At 48.4% G+C, this 16,790-nt stretch overlaps 1 protein-coding gene across 1 annotated transcript in view; it reads left to right on the top strand.

Annotated features, from left to right (window-relative positions):
- The first annotated feature begins 1,737 nt into the window (after positions 1–1,737).
- The window catches only part of GOLM1 (golgi membrane protein 1), a 45,228-nt gene continuing 30,175 nt past the window's right edge, over positions 1,738–16,790 (top strand). Inside the window, exons 1-3 of the mRNA XM_037493700.2 lie at positions 1,738–1,784; positions 12,637–12,787; positions 15,418–15,597. Coding sequence (XP_037349597.1) covers positions 12,659–12,787; positions 15,418–15,597 — 309 coding nt within the window. The 5' untranslated portion in view covers positions 1,738–1,784; positions 12,637–12,658. The remainder of the gene's footprint in view (positions 1,785–12,636; positions 12,788–15,417; positions 15,598–16,790) is intronic.

Genomic DNA, 16,790 nt, shown 5'->3' with positions numbered 1-16,790 from the left:
GAAGCGCGGGAGGGTGAGAGAATTCACCAGAGCCAGAGCGGGGAGCAGAGCAGGCAGAAGGACCGAAGTACACTGCTGAGGGGAGCAGCGGGCGGCAGGAGAGGTCTGCACGCCATGTGGGACCCTCCTCCGGTGGCCGGGGAGCAGCCGGGGATCGAACCGGCGCTGCAGAGGCTGCGGGCAGCTTCGCAACCCAGCGCTCAACCGCTGCACCACCGGGGAGGCCCGTGTACCCCAGTTCTTGTATACATAAATAAATCTTTAAAAAAAAAAGTCACTGGCAAAAGTTGCTGATCAATAAGAGATACTAATGAGACCTGCAAGTGAGATGGGAGTTAGGGTGCCTCAGTCTAAGAATGCAGAACATAAGTAGGAGTACCGAAAGGAGCAATAAAGGGAATTCATAGCAGTTGTCCCAAAACAGGTGCAGGAAGTAATGCAAATCAAGCCTTTGGAAAGCCCTGGCTGATGTCCAATGCACCCTCCCTCCTGAAAGCCTGGCCTAACCAGGTGGCGCGCTAGCAGTGAATACCACAAATACCATCACAGGGTATAGTAGAATATTACTCTAAAGACAGCTTGCATCATAGGTTCATAATTCAGTTAAGAGGTCTTGGCTCATAAAGCTAACTTTCCTGCAGTTAAGGAGACCCTCACATAGGTATCAGTAAGGGAACTTGGTCACCTTTTCCAAGGTAAGTTTTTGTTCTGCTTGAAAACAATTTCATCTGTGAGTGTTCCCTTAGAAGCTGGTGTATTTACCTGTTTTTGTTGTTGGGATTTGGAAGGGGTGAGTGAAGAGGTTCCTCTCCTAGACACCACAGTTAGGTAGAATCTACAAGAGATGATTCTGGAATTGTTCTTAATTCTGGCCATATGTTAGAATTATCTGGGAAACTTTAAAGCAAACAAAAATACCAATGTTTGGGATCAGAACTCTTAAGGGGGGACCCTAACATCTGTATACACAGAAAACTCCCGGGATTATTCTAATGCCTGGCCAGTGCCAAGGCTGTAGAGTTCTAGCTTGATTACCGCGTAGATTATTAGTTTCGAGGTCTGACCTAACAATGCTCAAACTTTCTTGTGCCCCAGAGTTGCCTGGGCGCTGTTTAGAAGGCAGGTGTTCAGCCTTCAGTCTGAGCGATTCCCAGAAGATCCTGCTTGTTCAACGCCTAGGAATCTTCATTTTATCAGTCAAAAGTGGCCTGAGAGAAGGCTCGGGAGAACAGCTGCGGGACGATTATGGTCCATGGAGAAGGGCTGTGGAAGAGGGGAAAAGGCAGTTTCATGAGTATAAATCCTAAATGCCGTCTTTCGTGGCTCCTCTACTCCGGGCAGCTTGGGCCGGGGCCCCCGCAGGGCGAGGCGTGAGTGTGGCCAGGTGCCTGGCGGAGGGGGTGACCTGCAGCGGCCGCATCGCCGCTTTCTGCTTTCGGGGCCGCTTCCCCACGAGCGCGCGGCGGCCCTGCAGAGGGGCCGTGGCCGGCGATGGGGGGCAGCGTCGGGGCGGGCGCGCGCACCGTGGCGCTGGGTGTCCGGACGCGGCCCCGGCCTGGCCTCCGCGCGCTCGTGGCACCGCCTCCTCCCCGCGCGGCCCGCGCTGCCCGGGGCGGGGACTCCGCGCGGCGGAGGCGGGAGACGCTGGCGCTGGACGCGGCGCGGGGCGCGGGGCGCACGGTGCGGCGCGGGCAGGAGCCTGAGGCCCGCGGCAGCGGCGGAGTGGCCGGGGGCCTGCGAGCCGCGCCCGCCGCGCCTAGGGGCCGCCGGAGTCGCGGCCGGAGGTGAGTGGGTGGCGTGGGCCCGGCGCGCCTTCTCGCCGCGCGGCCGCCCAGGCTGCCTGCCCGCCGTGGCCCCTTCTCCGCCCGGGCCGCGCGGGTCCCCGGAGACCCCCCCGTCGGGCTCCCGGGCTGCCGCCTGTGGCCGGAGTGGGCTGGGGGCGGGCGCTCCACCTCCCGGCACCGGATCTCTTGCCCCAGGCGGCCGCGAGCCCCAGGTGTCGCCCCCCGGCCTCCGCGAGGGGTTGGCGAGGCTTTGCGCCTTGGCGAAGGCCGGCCCGGGAAGAGCGGGGGTCCTTTTTGTTCTGAGCTTTGTCACCCGTGTGCAGCCAAAGTCAAAAGCGGGCGTTCCCCAAGTCACACTAGTGCCAGGCCTGCGGGCGTGCTTTGCACGGAGGGAGGGATGCTCGCTACGCCCCTGTGCTCCCGGCACCCTCGGGCGCGCTGCGGGGGGCTGGGGCCCACGTGTCAGCGCGGGCACCCCGGCAGGTGACGGGCTGCTGGGCGCCGGGGCTGCGGGCCGCGAGCCTCTGGGGCACCCTCGGTGTCCGCATGGATGATGCCCCCAGGACCCTCTGTGCCCGTGTTTGTCTACCCTTGGCCTTGTGGGAATCCACGAAACTTTTGCTCTGCTGGAAAAATAGTCTCTTGGGTTTATATACTTTATATTCTACGCCGTATTTAGTATTTTTGATGATTCTTGGTAAAAATTGGGAAAAAATATCTGTTTTAATAAATGTACTTTTTAGCAGGGTTTAAAAGCCATTATTTTGATTGTCTGATGATGCCAGTTATTTTCAGATGTTCCATTCCCAAGTTTACATGAGCAAACCTTACGGTTTTTAGATTTCCTTTGTCTGGTTTGCGTCTCTGAGACGATACAACCTGAAATTATGCAGATGTGGAACATTCCTAGGGGCAGATTATTAAGCTGTCCAACCACCCCATGAAATATTTAACGGCTCTAGAGTGACTCTGCTGTGGGCTCATGGCTATCAGATTGGCTCTAATTGGGGCACTTTTAATATTTCTGAATTGCTTGGAGCATGGGAGGAAGCAGTGGAATCTCCCCTTCCTTATGGGCTTCCTAAGGCGGTCTGACTCCTATTTGTGTCATAAAAGATTAAGCTGGTCCTATTCAAAAGAATAATTTTACTTTATTTGTATATATAAATCCGTAACTTGCTAAGACTAAAGTGTTCTTGGGCCGAACTCAATTTTCAAAGTGTCAGTGGTTAAAACATTGAATTATTGAATTCTAAAAAAAACAGAAAAATTCTAAAGAGTGCGTGCGCACGCACAGGAAAACACATGCACACACTTAGAAAGGCTAAATCTTCAGAGGCGTATTTTGTCTTATGGATAGGTCCTAAGTTTTGCTCAAAAATGAAGTGTCATGAGGGGCAGGGGACGGCATGGGGTGGGGGGTCAGACTGCTGTGACTTTGCTGCTTGACAAGGATGCCATCTGCTTTCTACTGCTGGTCGTTCGTCTAGTTCTTGATGGGGGAAAAAAGATTTTGCGTTTACATTTTTTTCTTTTTGTGGAGGTGGGGAGAGGGAGGGAGGCAGAAACAGTGAGGATGGTTGAGGGGTTCCCCCAAAGCTTCCTTCAGCCCTTGTGTATGTCCACCTTCCCTCAGATCTTACAGAGAATCCTGTGCAAGTGCAGTCTGCCCTTCTGCATCCAAGCACAGGGGCAGAAAGGCAGAGGCTGGAGAAGCGCCTCTGCGGGAAGAATTTAAGAATGGAGCATCACTTCTGCAGGCCGTGCAGGGAGGGGAACAGGACCCGTGGTGGCACATTAGGGGAGCTTGAAGGAGTGTGGTCCCCAAGACCAGTCCCATTTCTAAAATGGTGGTTGGGAGGGGTGAGTTGAATTATTGTTGCTATTCCTTGTTTTCCTTAGGAAAAAAGTTGCCTTGGGAAAATGTTAGAAATAACTTTTCAAACAATTTAAAATTTTTTTCTAAACATTTGCAAAAGTGGGAGTTAGAACAGTCTTGCTCTGCTTTTCTCTTACCTTCGAAAATCGTGCGTGAGCTCTCTTTTGCCCTCTCTTACACTGTGGTCATTTTCTTCTCTAGACGTTTAAAGTTACTGATGAAATTACTTGAAAGAGATACTTGGCTTGAAGTTAAAGTATATCCTAAATTCTTAGAGTCTACTTTGCTTCATACAGAAATTCCTCACAATTTCAGGGGAAAAAATGCCATGCCTTCTCAGGCTCTTTACATTTTTATCCTGTTTTTCTTTAAAACCCTTGAAGCCATAGTAGAAGAGCTAACCTTAGGTAAGATCTTGAAGATTAACTAGTTCCTAATAGCAATAAAAAATGCGCACACACACACAAAGTATACATTTAAAAACATTAAAAATAAAAAGTATAGAGGAGTATAGAGTGTAGTAAAAGTATGCATTTAAATATATATGTACTATATGATTATAGTGATATATCTATATATTTGCCGTGTTTTCCAAACTTTTTAAATCATTCTCATTATTTTGACTTGTTTTATATCAGTTATGATTACTTGATCATAGTTTTTTGTCCTGCCCTGTTGGTTTGCCCACACTTGATGTTTAATAGTATAACTTTAATTTGTGCTTTTTCTAGCACAATTGAAAACTTCCTGTTCTTCATAAGGCTCAGTTTTGTTATGATTTCTCACCCTACCCCACTGTGTACACATGAAGGCAAAGGAAGGGGCCCTCATGCACTCTTGTGGTGGTGAGTTGAGGTCCTCCTTAGGGATGCAGTGAGGGTGCAGACTCAGCTTTTGCTTTTAAAGATTTATTTATTTATGCATACAAGAACGGGGATACAGGCCAGAGGTGTGGCTGGGGAGAGAATTCACCAGAGACAGAGTGGGGAAAGAAACAGGCAGATTGACTGAAATGCACTGCTGAGGGGAGCAGTGGGGGAGACAGGAGAGGTCTGCTGTGCCATGTGGGTAGCTCTCTGCCCGGGGATCGAACTTGTGCTACAGTGGCTACGGACAGCTTCATAGTGCTGTGTCTTAACCCGTTGTGCCACCAGGGAGACCCCACAGCTTTTGCCTTTAGCACTGTTAGTCTTTTATGGATGTATAACATAATTGGTGTCATGTGAAATAGTGTAAAATAGTATAATTTTTAAAAAAGATTTATTTATGCATATAAGAACTGGGGTACAGGCCAGAGATGCGGGGTTGGGGATGAGAGGATTCACCAGAGACAGAGCAGGGAACAGAACAGGCAGACTGACCGAAATACACTGCTGAGGGGCACAGCGGGTGAGACAGGAGAGGTCTGCCTCGCCATGTGGGTTGCTCCCTGGCCAGCCGGGGATTGAACTCGTGCTGCAGAGGCTGCAGATTGCTTCATAGTGCTGTGCTTAACCCCTTGTACCACCAAGGAGGCCCCAAAATAGTGTAATATATCGTTTTATTATAGGTATTATTACATTACTTGAATCACAGTTCCTATCTTATTGGGGGGAATCAAAATAATATAATGGGGCCTCCCTGATGTTGCAGGGGTTAAAGTCTCAGCACTATCAAGCTATGGCCAGTCATAGTGGTATGAGTTTGATCCCCAGCCAGGGAGCTAACCCACATATGGCATGGCAAACCTCTCTTGCCTGCTGCTCCCCTCAGCAGTGTATTTCTTTCTTTTTTTTTTAAGATGTATTTATTTATGCATACAAGAACTGGGGTGTAGGCCAGAGGTGTAGGGGGTGAGAGAATTCATCAGAGACAGAGTGGGGAACAGAACAGGCAGATCTGCTGAAATACACTGCTGAGGGGAGCAGTGGGCGAGTCAGGAGAGGTCTGCTATGCCATGTGGGTCACCTCCCTGGCAGGGGATCGAACTTGTGCTGCAGTGGCTTCGGGCCGGGTAGCTTAATAGTGCTGCATCTTAATCCCTTGCGCCACCAGGGAGGCCCCTCAGCAGTGTATTTCGGTAGATCCAGTTGTTCTGCTCCCCACTTTGTCTCTGGTGAATCCTCTCAACCACCGCACCTCTAGCTTACACCCCAGTTCTTGAATGCATAAATAAATAAAATAAATCTTTAGGGGCCTCCCCTGGTGGCACAGTGGTTGAGCGCTGGGTTGTGAGGCTGCCCGTGGCCTCTGCAGTGCCAGTTCGATTCCCGGCTGCCGGCGAGGGTCCCACAAAAAAAAAAAAAAAAAAAAAAAATCTTTAAAAGAAAATAAACCTCTAGGCTTTTCTCCCAACCAGGTATAGTTGTCTATACCCTGTGAAGTGCATGTACCCACCTGGTCTCTTCCTTCACCCTGATGCTTCTTTCCCTTGCTTGTCAGAAGAACTCCCTGAAGATAGATATTATTGATTTCATCCTTTTCTTTAAAAAAAAATAAATAAATTGGGCCTCCCCTGGTGGCGCAGCAGTTGAGCACTGGGCTGCGAGGCTGCCCGCAGCCTTTGCAGTGCCGGTTCGATCCCCAGATCCCCGGCCACCGGCAAGGGTCCCACATGGCGCGCAGACCTCTCCTGCCGCCCGCTGCTCCCCTCAGCAGTGTACTTCGGTCCTTCTGCCTGCTCTGCATCCCGCTCTGGCTCTGGTGAATTCTCTCACCCTCCCGCGCTTCTGACTGTACGCAGTGCTTGTGTGAATAAATAAATCTTTAAAAAAAAAAATAATAAGTTAACTGAGACTAAAAAAGGTCAAGTAATACCACACCCATCCCTTCTCGTTAAGTACTTACCTGGTGGCAAGAAAGTGCTCTCATTTAATTTTCATACCAGTCTTAGGAGAGACACCAGGACCATGGCTCTGGCAGAACAGGGATGCCCGCCCGGCACTCTCCGCCGGCGTACTTGCCCCAGCTCAAGCAGAGGACCGGGTTTGCTCTTTGTTCCTTGGCAACAGGGCTCTTTCTTGCCACTTTTTGTTGCAGAATAGAAGAGACTTCGAATGTATTTCAATGAGTTCATTGTTTTTAATTGTTTTGCTTTTAATGAGGAAGCTATAAAATACTGTGATTAAATCTGGGACTACTAGAAAAGACAGCTTCAAATTTTGATAATCTGCCATTTTGGATCTTCCTTGCATCTTAATTTTTTGGTACCGTTTGGCCAGTCAATCCATAGAATCATGAGCAATAATAAAATGGTGGTTTTAAGCTTGGAGATACTTGTGATGGAGCTGCGGGGGCTGGAGTATTTCGAGGCTTCTTTGGGCTGGTCCTTCAAGGTAGCTCGCTGGTTATTCGCAGTTTTAAAAGTGTTGTCTTGGTGAATTATTAGAAGGGACAAAGTTTTAATATACTAATAATTGATGCAGAAATTTTAAACTACATTTCTCCAATTTCAGTGCCCTCCGAACTGGAGGGGCTGGTCCATCATTTCTTGCTTTCTGTCACTTAATGTCTGTGCAGCAGATGGGTTATTCCTTATCCTTCTCCTGTTTTTTCTGTATCAGCTGAGGAGGGCCCTGTATAAGTTACGCTGCTTTGGAGTTAATGGTCATTTCTTTTGATTAAAGAAAAGATAACCTTTGTCTACAGGTGGAGATGCCAAAAGGAGAAAGGACCTTAGATTAAGAAGTTACTACAAATGGGGTTCACTTTAGGTTACTCTTGTCTCTAGGGCGGACAGTAGTAGATAAGGTTTAGGAAAAATGTTTGCAAGATGCAAGATGGGAGACAACAATAGAATAAAACTGAAGGCAAAAAGGCCAACAAAGGGCCTGGCGGAAAACAAAACTGAACCCTTAAGTGGTATGGAAATATAAATCTATCCCCCAAAGATAGCATATCCCCCAATCCAATGTGCCTACTTTTTCTTGAAAATAGATGGGCACAGTCAGATCAAGATTCACTGTCAGATTCTTCTTTCGTGATCCAGGAGTACACTGGCCCTCAAGATTGAGTCTGCGTCATCATCATCTGGCGGGCTCTTAAACATGGACAGTAGGCCCTACCCCATGCGAGGTGTGGTCAGGGGTGAGCCAGAAAATTTGCATTCCTAACACATTATCTGGTGATCCTGATCCTGCTGGTCCAGAGAGCACACTTTACGAACAGAACTGTTGGACTACAGCAGGGACCAGCAACCCTTTTCTGTAAAGAGCCAGATAATATTTCAGACTTTGCAGGTAATGTGGTCTGTGTCATAGCCACTCAGCTTTTGGACCCTGCCAGCCAGACAGTACTTCAGTGAGAGAATGTGTTTGTGACCCCATAAAACTTCATTCATGGACACTCGTAGGGGCAGGAATGGACACAGTGCAGGTTTTCTGATCCCGCAGACCTGGTAAAGGAGGAGTCAGAGTCCTCAGTGGCTTTTGCAGGTCCTTTATTTAGATTTACCAGGCACATGGCAGGCAGGGGCTCTGGGGGGCCGGGAGGCTGGCAGTCCTCCCAGCCCCCAGCAAATCCTCACTCTAGCTGGGCTCTCTCTGGCGTGTTCTCTGCTTCTCTTCTTCTCTCGGCTTCTGCTGGCGTCCCCGTGATGCCGCCCTTATAAACTGTCTCTCAGCCCAGGTGTACCCACTCCAGGTGCATGCAGTCAGGACCACAGGGTCCCCTCATCTACCCTAATAGCGGGAGGGCAGAAAGGCCTGATACTTTTACCTTACCCTACACCACTGAAATTTTAATTTCGTATACTTCTCACTTGTCACGAAATAGTATTCTTTTGACTTCCTTTTAACCAGGAGAAAATGTAAAAGCTGGGCTTGTGGTAGTATACAGAAACAGGTGGATAGCAGGATTCTCTTTGTGGGCTGCAGTGTGAGGACCCCAGACCTAGAGGAAATTTGGGGGGGCGTCTACCAAGATGTAGTCTTAGCGTCTGTCTACTCTTTCTTTCCAAAATCCCCAGTAGAAAAAACATGATCAAATGTGCTTCCTTTCATGCATTTTCACTCACCCCACTTGCTTTTTGGTATTCTACTAGATAATACTAAATATGCACTTTAATTTTAAAACCATCAGTTTCCAGAATTGGGGAACACATGATGTTTATGATAGGGGTTGGGGATGTGACGAGATCCTGTGTAATTTCTGGTAAGTTTTTAAAATGACATAAGCGGGATACAATGGACGTGGTCATGTAACCTTAATGGTTTAGAGCAGTTGACAAACTTCCTCCAAGGGGGCAGTCAATGAATCTTTTAACGGGTTTGATTCTCACAGTAAACCCATGAGTTGATCTCTGCATCAGCTGTTCAACTCTGCTTGCAGCTGGACAACAGCTGTGGGCAATACTGAAAGGAACGGCGTGACTGACTACTCGGTGGCACTTTGTTTACCTACAGGCTGCCTGTGGCCTTTGGGCCTCGGTTTGCTGACCCCAGGGCTAGAAACATTATTGGGACAGGATGGACAATTTCTAAACTCTCAAGTGTTGATAATAGACTCCTTCCCCCACCCCTAGCACTGTGCCAGGGTGTGGTCAGGTCTGTTTGCTCTTTGCAGTGACTTGTGAACTTCCTGCTATAACGCCTTGGCTAACACTCAGGTGAGACCATTTCCTCCTAGAAAGAATCAAGCAGTGGCTTCCTCATTGTTTGGAGAAAATGTATTGTTTCTGCAGTGGTGACGTTGGTCAAACAAGTTCACCTGATTTGATTGCTCATGTGTATTTGCCTATGTAATTAAAAAAACACTATGTGAAAATAAATGAAAAGAAAGTACTTAACTGGAAGGTTCAAGCATTTGGCACATTCCATTTTTCTATGCGTTTTGCTTTTTTAGAGTGATTAAAGGTCTCTGTTCACTTAGAAAAATTTTTGTCTTATAAGCAAACAATAGTTTTTTTTTAATTTATTTTTTTTAATAGAGGCATGTTTTATTTATTTATTTGTTTGTTTTGTTTATACAAGCACTGGGTACAGTCAGAAGCGCGGGAGGGTGAGAGAATTCACCAGAGCTAGAGCGGGGAGAGCCAGAGCGGGGAGCAGAGCAGGCAGAGGGACCAAAGTACACTGCTGAGGGGAGCAGCGGGCTGCAGGAGAGGTCTGCGCGCCATGTGGGACCCTCCTCCGGTGGCCGGGGAGCAGCCGGGGATCGAACCGGTGCCGCAGAGGCCGCGGGCAGCTTCGCAACCCAGCGCTCAACCGCTGCACCACCGGGGAGGCCCAAGCAAACAATAGGTTTAACAGTAGGTTGAAATTTTTAATTAAGTCAATTAGAAATGTAAGGTAAATGGAAGTTTTTCCTGCCATTAGCATCTGTGTTCAACACCTGTGGTCTGACACGCGTGCCTGATGGCGGTACCTGGAGTGCGGCGTGGGCGTGCAAGAGTGGGCGCACCTGAGCCAGAAACAAGCCTGTACGGGCGGCGGCAGAGGACGGAGTGTGGCAGAGCCACTAGCTCCGCTGCCTGCCCTGCACCTGACAAACTCACTACACATGGGGTGGAAAGAGCATTAAAAGTCTGAAAAAAGCCACTGAAGACTCCAGGACTCTCCTTTGCCTCCTCTGCCCTGTTGCCTGCTGCCACTCCAGAAAGAATCTGCAGTTTTTACATTACTGCTCTAGTTTACCAAGAGACTTTTCATGCGGAAACATACCGGTTAGCTTGTACTCCAGATAAGCCTGGGGCTGCCCAGAATTGAGCTGATTTCAGTTAGTCATTTTTCAGATATGAGACAAAACACATTCTGAAGCCCAAATTACAGTGGTTCTTAATATATCTCTGAGCATCTTCCACCCTCTTCCTTGTCCCCTCAGTGCACATAAATTCTAAGGTGGGGAAAAGAATATTTGAAATATTTGACAATTATAAAATCTGGCTCTGTGTTGTTATGATCAGTCATCAGTCTTTGTCATTTCTGCATTTGCCCCTTTTAGTCTAGCAGGGATAAAAGTTGAATGAGAGCCGAGAGCTCTCCTGATGCACCCTCTGTGCAGTTGCACGTCTTTCACAGTAGCCAGTGCAGGGGCTTCTGAGACCATACTGGTTTTCAGTTTCCCTGAACCTGTGTTCTAACATAGTCTTGGTCTGGAGTGTCTGCTGCTGCAGTGGCACCTGTGAATCAGCCCCAGGTAATGGCAGTTGCTGCTATAGACTGACAGCAGATGGCTGGTTCCTGGAGAGTAGAATGATTATGGATAGAAAACATGCATCGCCTTTTCCCTAGAAAATGGACCGGAGGGGGGTGGCGGTGATTAGATCTAAAAAACGATTTGTGATTCATATTTTCAGCTCTAATCATCATCATTAGCAGCAGCATTTATTGAGCAGTTACTATGTGCCAGATGCAGTCCTAAGCACTTTTCATATCTTAATGTAATCATCTTAATAACCCTGTGAGGAGAACAGTGAGGCATAGATGGGTCCAATTGCTCCTAAGGAGTGGAACTAGGATCTGACACCTGCTGTTGGGTTCCAGAGTTGGTTTTCTTAATACCGTTTCCTGTTTTTTGCATTGCACCTGACTCATGGTGGTTGATCAGTTTAATTTCCTCCTTCCCTTAGCAGGAGGAAGGAGAATATTCAGTGATCCATCTGTCACTAGAGTGGAAAGGGAGGTTTTAACCTTTCATTCTTCTGTACTGTATGATCCCCCTCCCCAATTATATTTGTAATATTTAAAATATTTAAAAATTTAAAATATATATATTTATATTTAAGATATTAAAATATTTAATATTTTTATTTAAAATACTATATTCAAAATATTAAAAAGTTAAAAAGAGATTGTAATTAAACTCAGATAAAAGTCAGTGGAGATGCATTTTCATCAGATCTGTAGAATCTTCTAGAAGTTTAGTATTTGTGAGCATTGCTCTCCTTTAGTATGTAAAGTGCTTGCTTATATCAACTGACCATTGAATTAAAAACATCTTTTCCTCTTTCCTCCTAAGAGGAAGAAGCTGGTACGGAAGGCACCAGTGGGGCATGGAGTCAGCTGTCCCTTCTAGGCATAGGAGTTCTGGTGGCACTTTATTTTAGGTGATTCAATGAGCTTGCTTTCTTATCCCCGTGGCCCTCACACAGTCCCCAGCTATTAAGAAAGAAATCATCTTCCAGGAACACCACCATCTTTAGGAACACCACAGGGTTGGAGGCAGCGCTGTCAGCTCTCCTGTGGCAAGAACTTAGCCTTGTGGTGAGTCCCTGCTGGTCTCTACTCCTTCCCTCTTCCTCATTGCTGACCAAACCTGATACAAAAGCATCTTTGCTCTCTGGGGAGGCTGGTTATTACATACTTCATCCTCCTTCTGATAAGACTCTGTTTTATCATCTCAGTAGCCATTTGGAAAAGTCAACTTTACTTCTCTGGGGTCGCCAGTGCTGGACTCCAGGTAGGCCTGGTTTTGAGCTGAGCATGTGAACACAACGGCTAGAGCCTTTCCCTGAGGGAGCTCGTGCCTTCGGGGCCCGGAGGCACAGAGCTGCAGCCCCAGGTCCGGCCGGGGCCACCCCACGGGCTGCACTCCTGCTTTGCTCAAGAAGCGCTTTCTTTAATTGGGTGTGTGAGCAATTCTGTCAACGAGGAAAAAAAAATCCCTTCCTTGTTAGGGATCAAATCAAAAAAGTCTTTTTGGAGTATAATGAGACATGGGTTCTTTCCAGTGTGACGTGGAAGCAAACTCTTTGCCATAGCTGTTTGCAGGGATGATAAAATCTCCAGCTGTGCTGGACAGGTAGGTACTCTATTCCCATTCCACAGGCGAGGAAGCCGGGGAGAAATGGTGACTGGCCAAAGGTCTTGAACCAGTAGTGAAAGGTTTGCGAGGGGGCTGTCGAGGCGGGTATCGGGCTGGGGACAGGCTCTGCCTGTCCTCCATGCCTTTCAAGGACAGAGTGGCCCATCTTAGAGCCAGACACCTTCCCCCTTGGTGGAGACAATGGGGCATGGTAATGCTCGGGGTGAAGCTTGTTGATTTTCTTTTTGGTAGATTCTCCCGCTGAGTCTGTGAGATGATGGGATTGGGCAGTGGGCGTCGCAGCATGAAGTCGCCGCCCCTGGTGCTGGCTGCCCTGGTGGCCTGCATCATCGTCTTGGGCTTCAACTACTGGATCGCCAGCTCCCGCAGCGTGGACCTCCAGGTGCTTATTTTATTTTGGTGTCAGGGTATTTAAAGTCACTGGGTGGGGGGCTAAGGGGGTTGTATTCATCCCCACTAAAGTGTGCTTCTCTGAGGTGGGCAGGTACCTATCACCCACTCAGTCCACAGCCCTGCTGTTGGGTGGGAGAGGACCCCTTCGGGACTTCTGAGGGTTGCTGCCCAACATCCCTTTCTGCTTTTCCTATGAGTTAACAATTTTCGGTGGAGTCCTTTGGGCTGGTTCTGAGAAGATAGCTTGCTTAGAAGTATACCAGCCACAGCCCAGTCCTGTCCTCCAAACCACACTACATCCCAGGGTGGTGGTAGAAATGTATTTGGATAATGGGAGTGAGCGAGGTGTTTTCAGGGGTATCCATCATCACTTAATGATAAATACTAAGCAACCTTTCCCCTCATGGCCCAGGCACAGTGCTAAGCTATGAGAGAAGCTCTTGGGCCAAACCAAGGCCCCTCTGAGCTCTCTTCTGCACTAGGCCTCTGACTTAGTCCTCTGACTTAGTCCTCCATCCTGCCTTCAGCCTGCCTAGCCCAGGCTTTGTAAAGAATCCTCCTGGGCCTCCCCGGTGGTGCAGCAGGTTGAGCGCAGCGCTGTGAAGCTGTCCGCAGCCTCTGCAGCGCCTGATTTGAAACCCACATGGCGCGCAGACCTCTCCTGTCTCGCCCGCTGCTCCCCTCAGCAGTGTCTTTGGTCCGTCTGCCTGTTCTGCTCCCCGCTCTGGCTCTGGTGAGTCCTCTCACCCTCCCGTGCCTCTGACTGTACCCAGTGCTTGTACAAATAAATAAATCTTTAAAGAAAAAAGAGTCCTCCTAAGTCACCCCTGTATCCTTGCTAGCCCATCAAGAGCCTCACCTGCATCCTAGATCGACCTCAGCAAGAATCCCTCTACTCCTCTTAGTACTCTTCCTTCTACCGCCCCCTTCCTCTGCTCGGTGACTCTAGACTTCACCTGTCTTTGCCATGTTCAGAGTGGAGGGAACCTTCTCTTTCTGCTGCTGTGGTATCCGTGACCTCTCCTGCAGTCGTCTTCAATCAAGTGTTCCTTGTTCTGACAGTGTCAGAATGCATCTCCCCTACCCATACCATGCACCATCTTCTTTTGTACACAAGCCCTACAGGGTTGGGGCTTCCCCCTCATTTCACAGGTGGGCAAACTGTGTCACAGAGCGGTTAGGTCCGGGGGAGCCTGGATGGCACTGTTCTTTCCTTTCCCCGCCTTCCCTTCCTCCTTTCCCCACCCCTCTCCCCCTTCCATCCCATGTCCTTGCCTCCCTGTCTCCCTCTTCTTTTTTCTTTTTCTTTCTCCTACTGTCTGAGCGGTGTTACTGTAGCAGAGCATGTCAGATAGCAAAATTTATTCACAATATCCTCATGCTGCCACATCAACTGCTTTTTTCCATTTTCTTTTCTCGTTCCTCCTTACATAACTATCATTGTCACTAAAACGGAGATGCTCTTGTGTCACAGCAGAGATACTTTTGTGCTCTGCTCTTTTTTCCTTGAACATTGTATCACGTGTTTTGATTCTTCATCCTTTTGTTTTCACCACTCCAAAAAAAAAAAAGAGACACCGGGCCTCCCCTGGTGGCGCAGCGGTTGAGCACTGGGCTGCAAAGCTGCCCGCAGCCTCTGCAATGCCCCTTCCATCCCCGGCCGCTGGGCGAGGGTCCCACAAGGGCCGCAGACCTCTCCTGCCGCCCGCTGCTCCCCTCAGCAGTGTATTTCGTCTGTCTGCCTGTTCTGCTCCCCGCTCTGGCTCTGGTGAATTCTCTCACCCTCCCGCGCTTCTGACTGTACCCAGTGCTTGTATAAATAAATAAATCTTAAAAAAAAAAACAAAAAAAAACAGTGAAATGAAAAAAAAGAGACATCCTGGGCCTTCTGGATTCCCTGTTGGATGCCCAGGCTCATAACCTCCTGGCCTAGATGTTGACTTCCATGCAGCTCCCTTTAGATGTGGGCGGCGTGCCCCCTGAGAGTGTGTCTCTAGCTGTCTCCGTGACAGCCCACATCCCTCTGATGGCAGAGCTTGGACTGTTAGTCACGGGGCTCCATCCAGTGGACCGCCCTTGTCTCAGGCCTCCTTCTGCCGGGTTTCAGTTCCTTTGTGTAAACGTCTTCCTGACCTCCGGGTTGGTATGGACTTCGTGTCCGGGGTTGGAATACTAAATCATTTCTCCAACTCAGTTTCTTATTTTGGAAATTCTGATAAGTAGTTGTCAAGTGTCCTGTGAGTGAAGAGAAGGAACTAAATATTTGAGCACCAGCTCACACAGGGGAATGTGTGAGACACTTTGTGTGCTTACCTCCTTGACACTTCACAGAATCACTGGGAGGGACGCGGTGGTGTTTCAGTTTTGTTGGAGAGACACAGAAGCTCAGAGAAGTGAATTCTCTTCTTCCATCACCATTTCTTCCATCACCATTTCTCTGGAAAAACCTGTTGAGACTGATACACAATTGACTTAAAGATTGACCCAGGGGAACATGCTGGGTGTGTGAGGCTTGATGCAGCTGTGGACACTGGTGCTGATTTTGCCAGAGGGCCTGCCCTGGCAGTCTGCTCTCTGGAGATGACTGGGATTTGCCCTTACTGTGTGGTATCCTTGTAGACACGAATCATGGAGCTGGAAGGCAGGGTCCGCAGAGCAGCTGCAGAGAGGGGTGCCGTGGAGCTGAAGAAGAATGAGTTCCAGGGCGAACTGGAAAAGCAACGAGAGCAGCTTGACAAGATCCAGTCCAGCCACAACTTTCAGATGGAGAGCGTCAACAAGTTATACCAGGACGAAAAGGCAAGGCTTGCTTTGTTTGCCTCAGAATTCTGTGCTGAGTAGCAGTTAACCTGCTGTCACATTCTCTACGGTGGGAGGATAAGCAGCTGTGTGTATGTGTATGCAGGGAGATGGAATTCTGTCTGCCCATCAGCCCCTGGGTGGGCTTGTTGTAAAATATTTCACAATGGTGATAGATGGGGGAAAAGCAAAAGAACTATCTTAGCATCAGAGTCAGCCTATTGGCTTTTTTTTTTTTTTTCTTACTTTCTACACACACATATTAAATAGCTGCTCTATGCCATACCCAGGCTGGATGCTTCTCTCTCAAACAGCAATCACATTTGAGCCCTTGAATATCTCACAAGTGAGAGGAGATGTAACCTCTGGAGAAACATTAACAAAGAAAGTAGAGAGCTCATGAGTGCTGGTTTTCAAGTTAAAAAAATCAGATCCTGCAGAGATTAGAGAGGAACTTCCTGTGAATGAACTATATCTAAGCTTTGTATGACTTGCTTTTTCTGACTTCCTTAGGAATGTGTGACGGTACGTCCAATTTATTTAAATTGTGTGACAGTGTGAGTTACAGTGGGCCTCTTTATCCATGGTTTCACCTTTCCCTGGCTTGCGTTACCCCCAGTCAACCCTGGTTTGAAAATATTATGTATGAGGGGCCTCCCCGGTGGCGTGGCGGTTGAGCGCTGGGTTGCGAAGCTGCCCGCGGCCTCTGCGGCGCCGGTTCAATCCCTGGCTGCTCCCCGGCCACCGGAGGAGGGTCCCACATGGCGCGCAGACCTCTCCTGCCGCCCGCTGCTCCCCTCAGCAGTGTGCTTCGGTCCTTCTGCCTGCTCTGCTCCCCGCTCTGGCTCTGGTGGATTCTTTCACCCTCCCGTGCTTCTGACTGTACCCAGTGCATGTACAAACAAACAAACAAACAAATAAATAAATCAAAACATGCCTCTTAAAAAAAAAAAAAGAAAATATTATGTATGATAAGATACTGTGAGAGCAAGAGAAAGACCACATTCACTGTACTTTAGTATAGTATATAATTCGCTACTTTGTAGCTGTTGTTGCTAATCTCTTACTGTGCCTAATTTTTTGACTTCATCATAGGTCTAGATGTATAGGGAAAAAGATGGAAAGTATAGGGTTCAGTACTCCACAGTACAGGCATGCACAGGACCCTGGAGCATGTGCCTTGAGGAAAATGG

The sequence above is a fragment of the Talpa occidentalis genome, unplaced genomic scaffold (assembly GCF_014898055.3).
Source record: "Talpa occidentalis isolate TD23 unplaced genomic scaffold, MPIMG_talOcc4v2.1 talOcc4.7, whole genome shotgun sequence".
Classification (NCBI taxonomy): Eukaryota; Metazoa; Chordata; class Mammalia; order Eulipotyphla; family Talpidae; genus Talpa; species Talpa occidentalis.
Note: the sequence above shows the minus strand (reverse complement) of the source record. Positions and strands in the feature narration are given on the sequence as shown.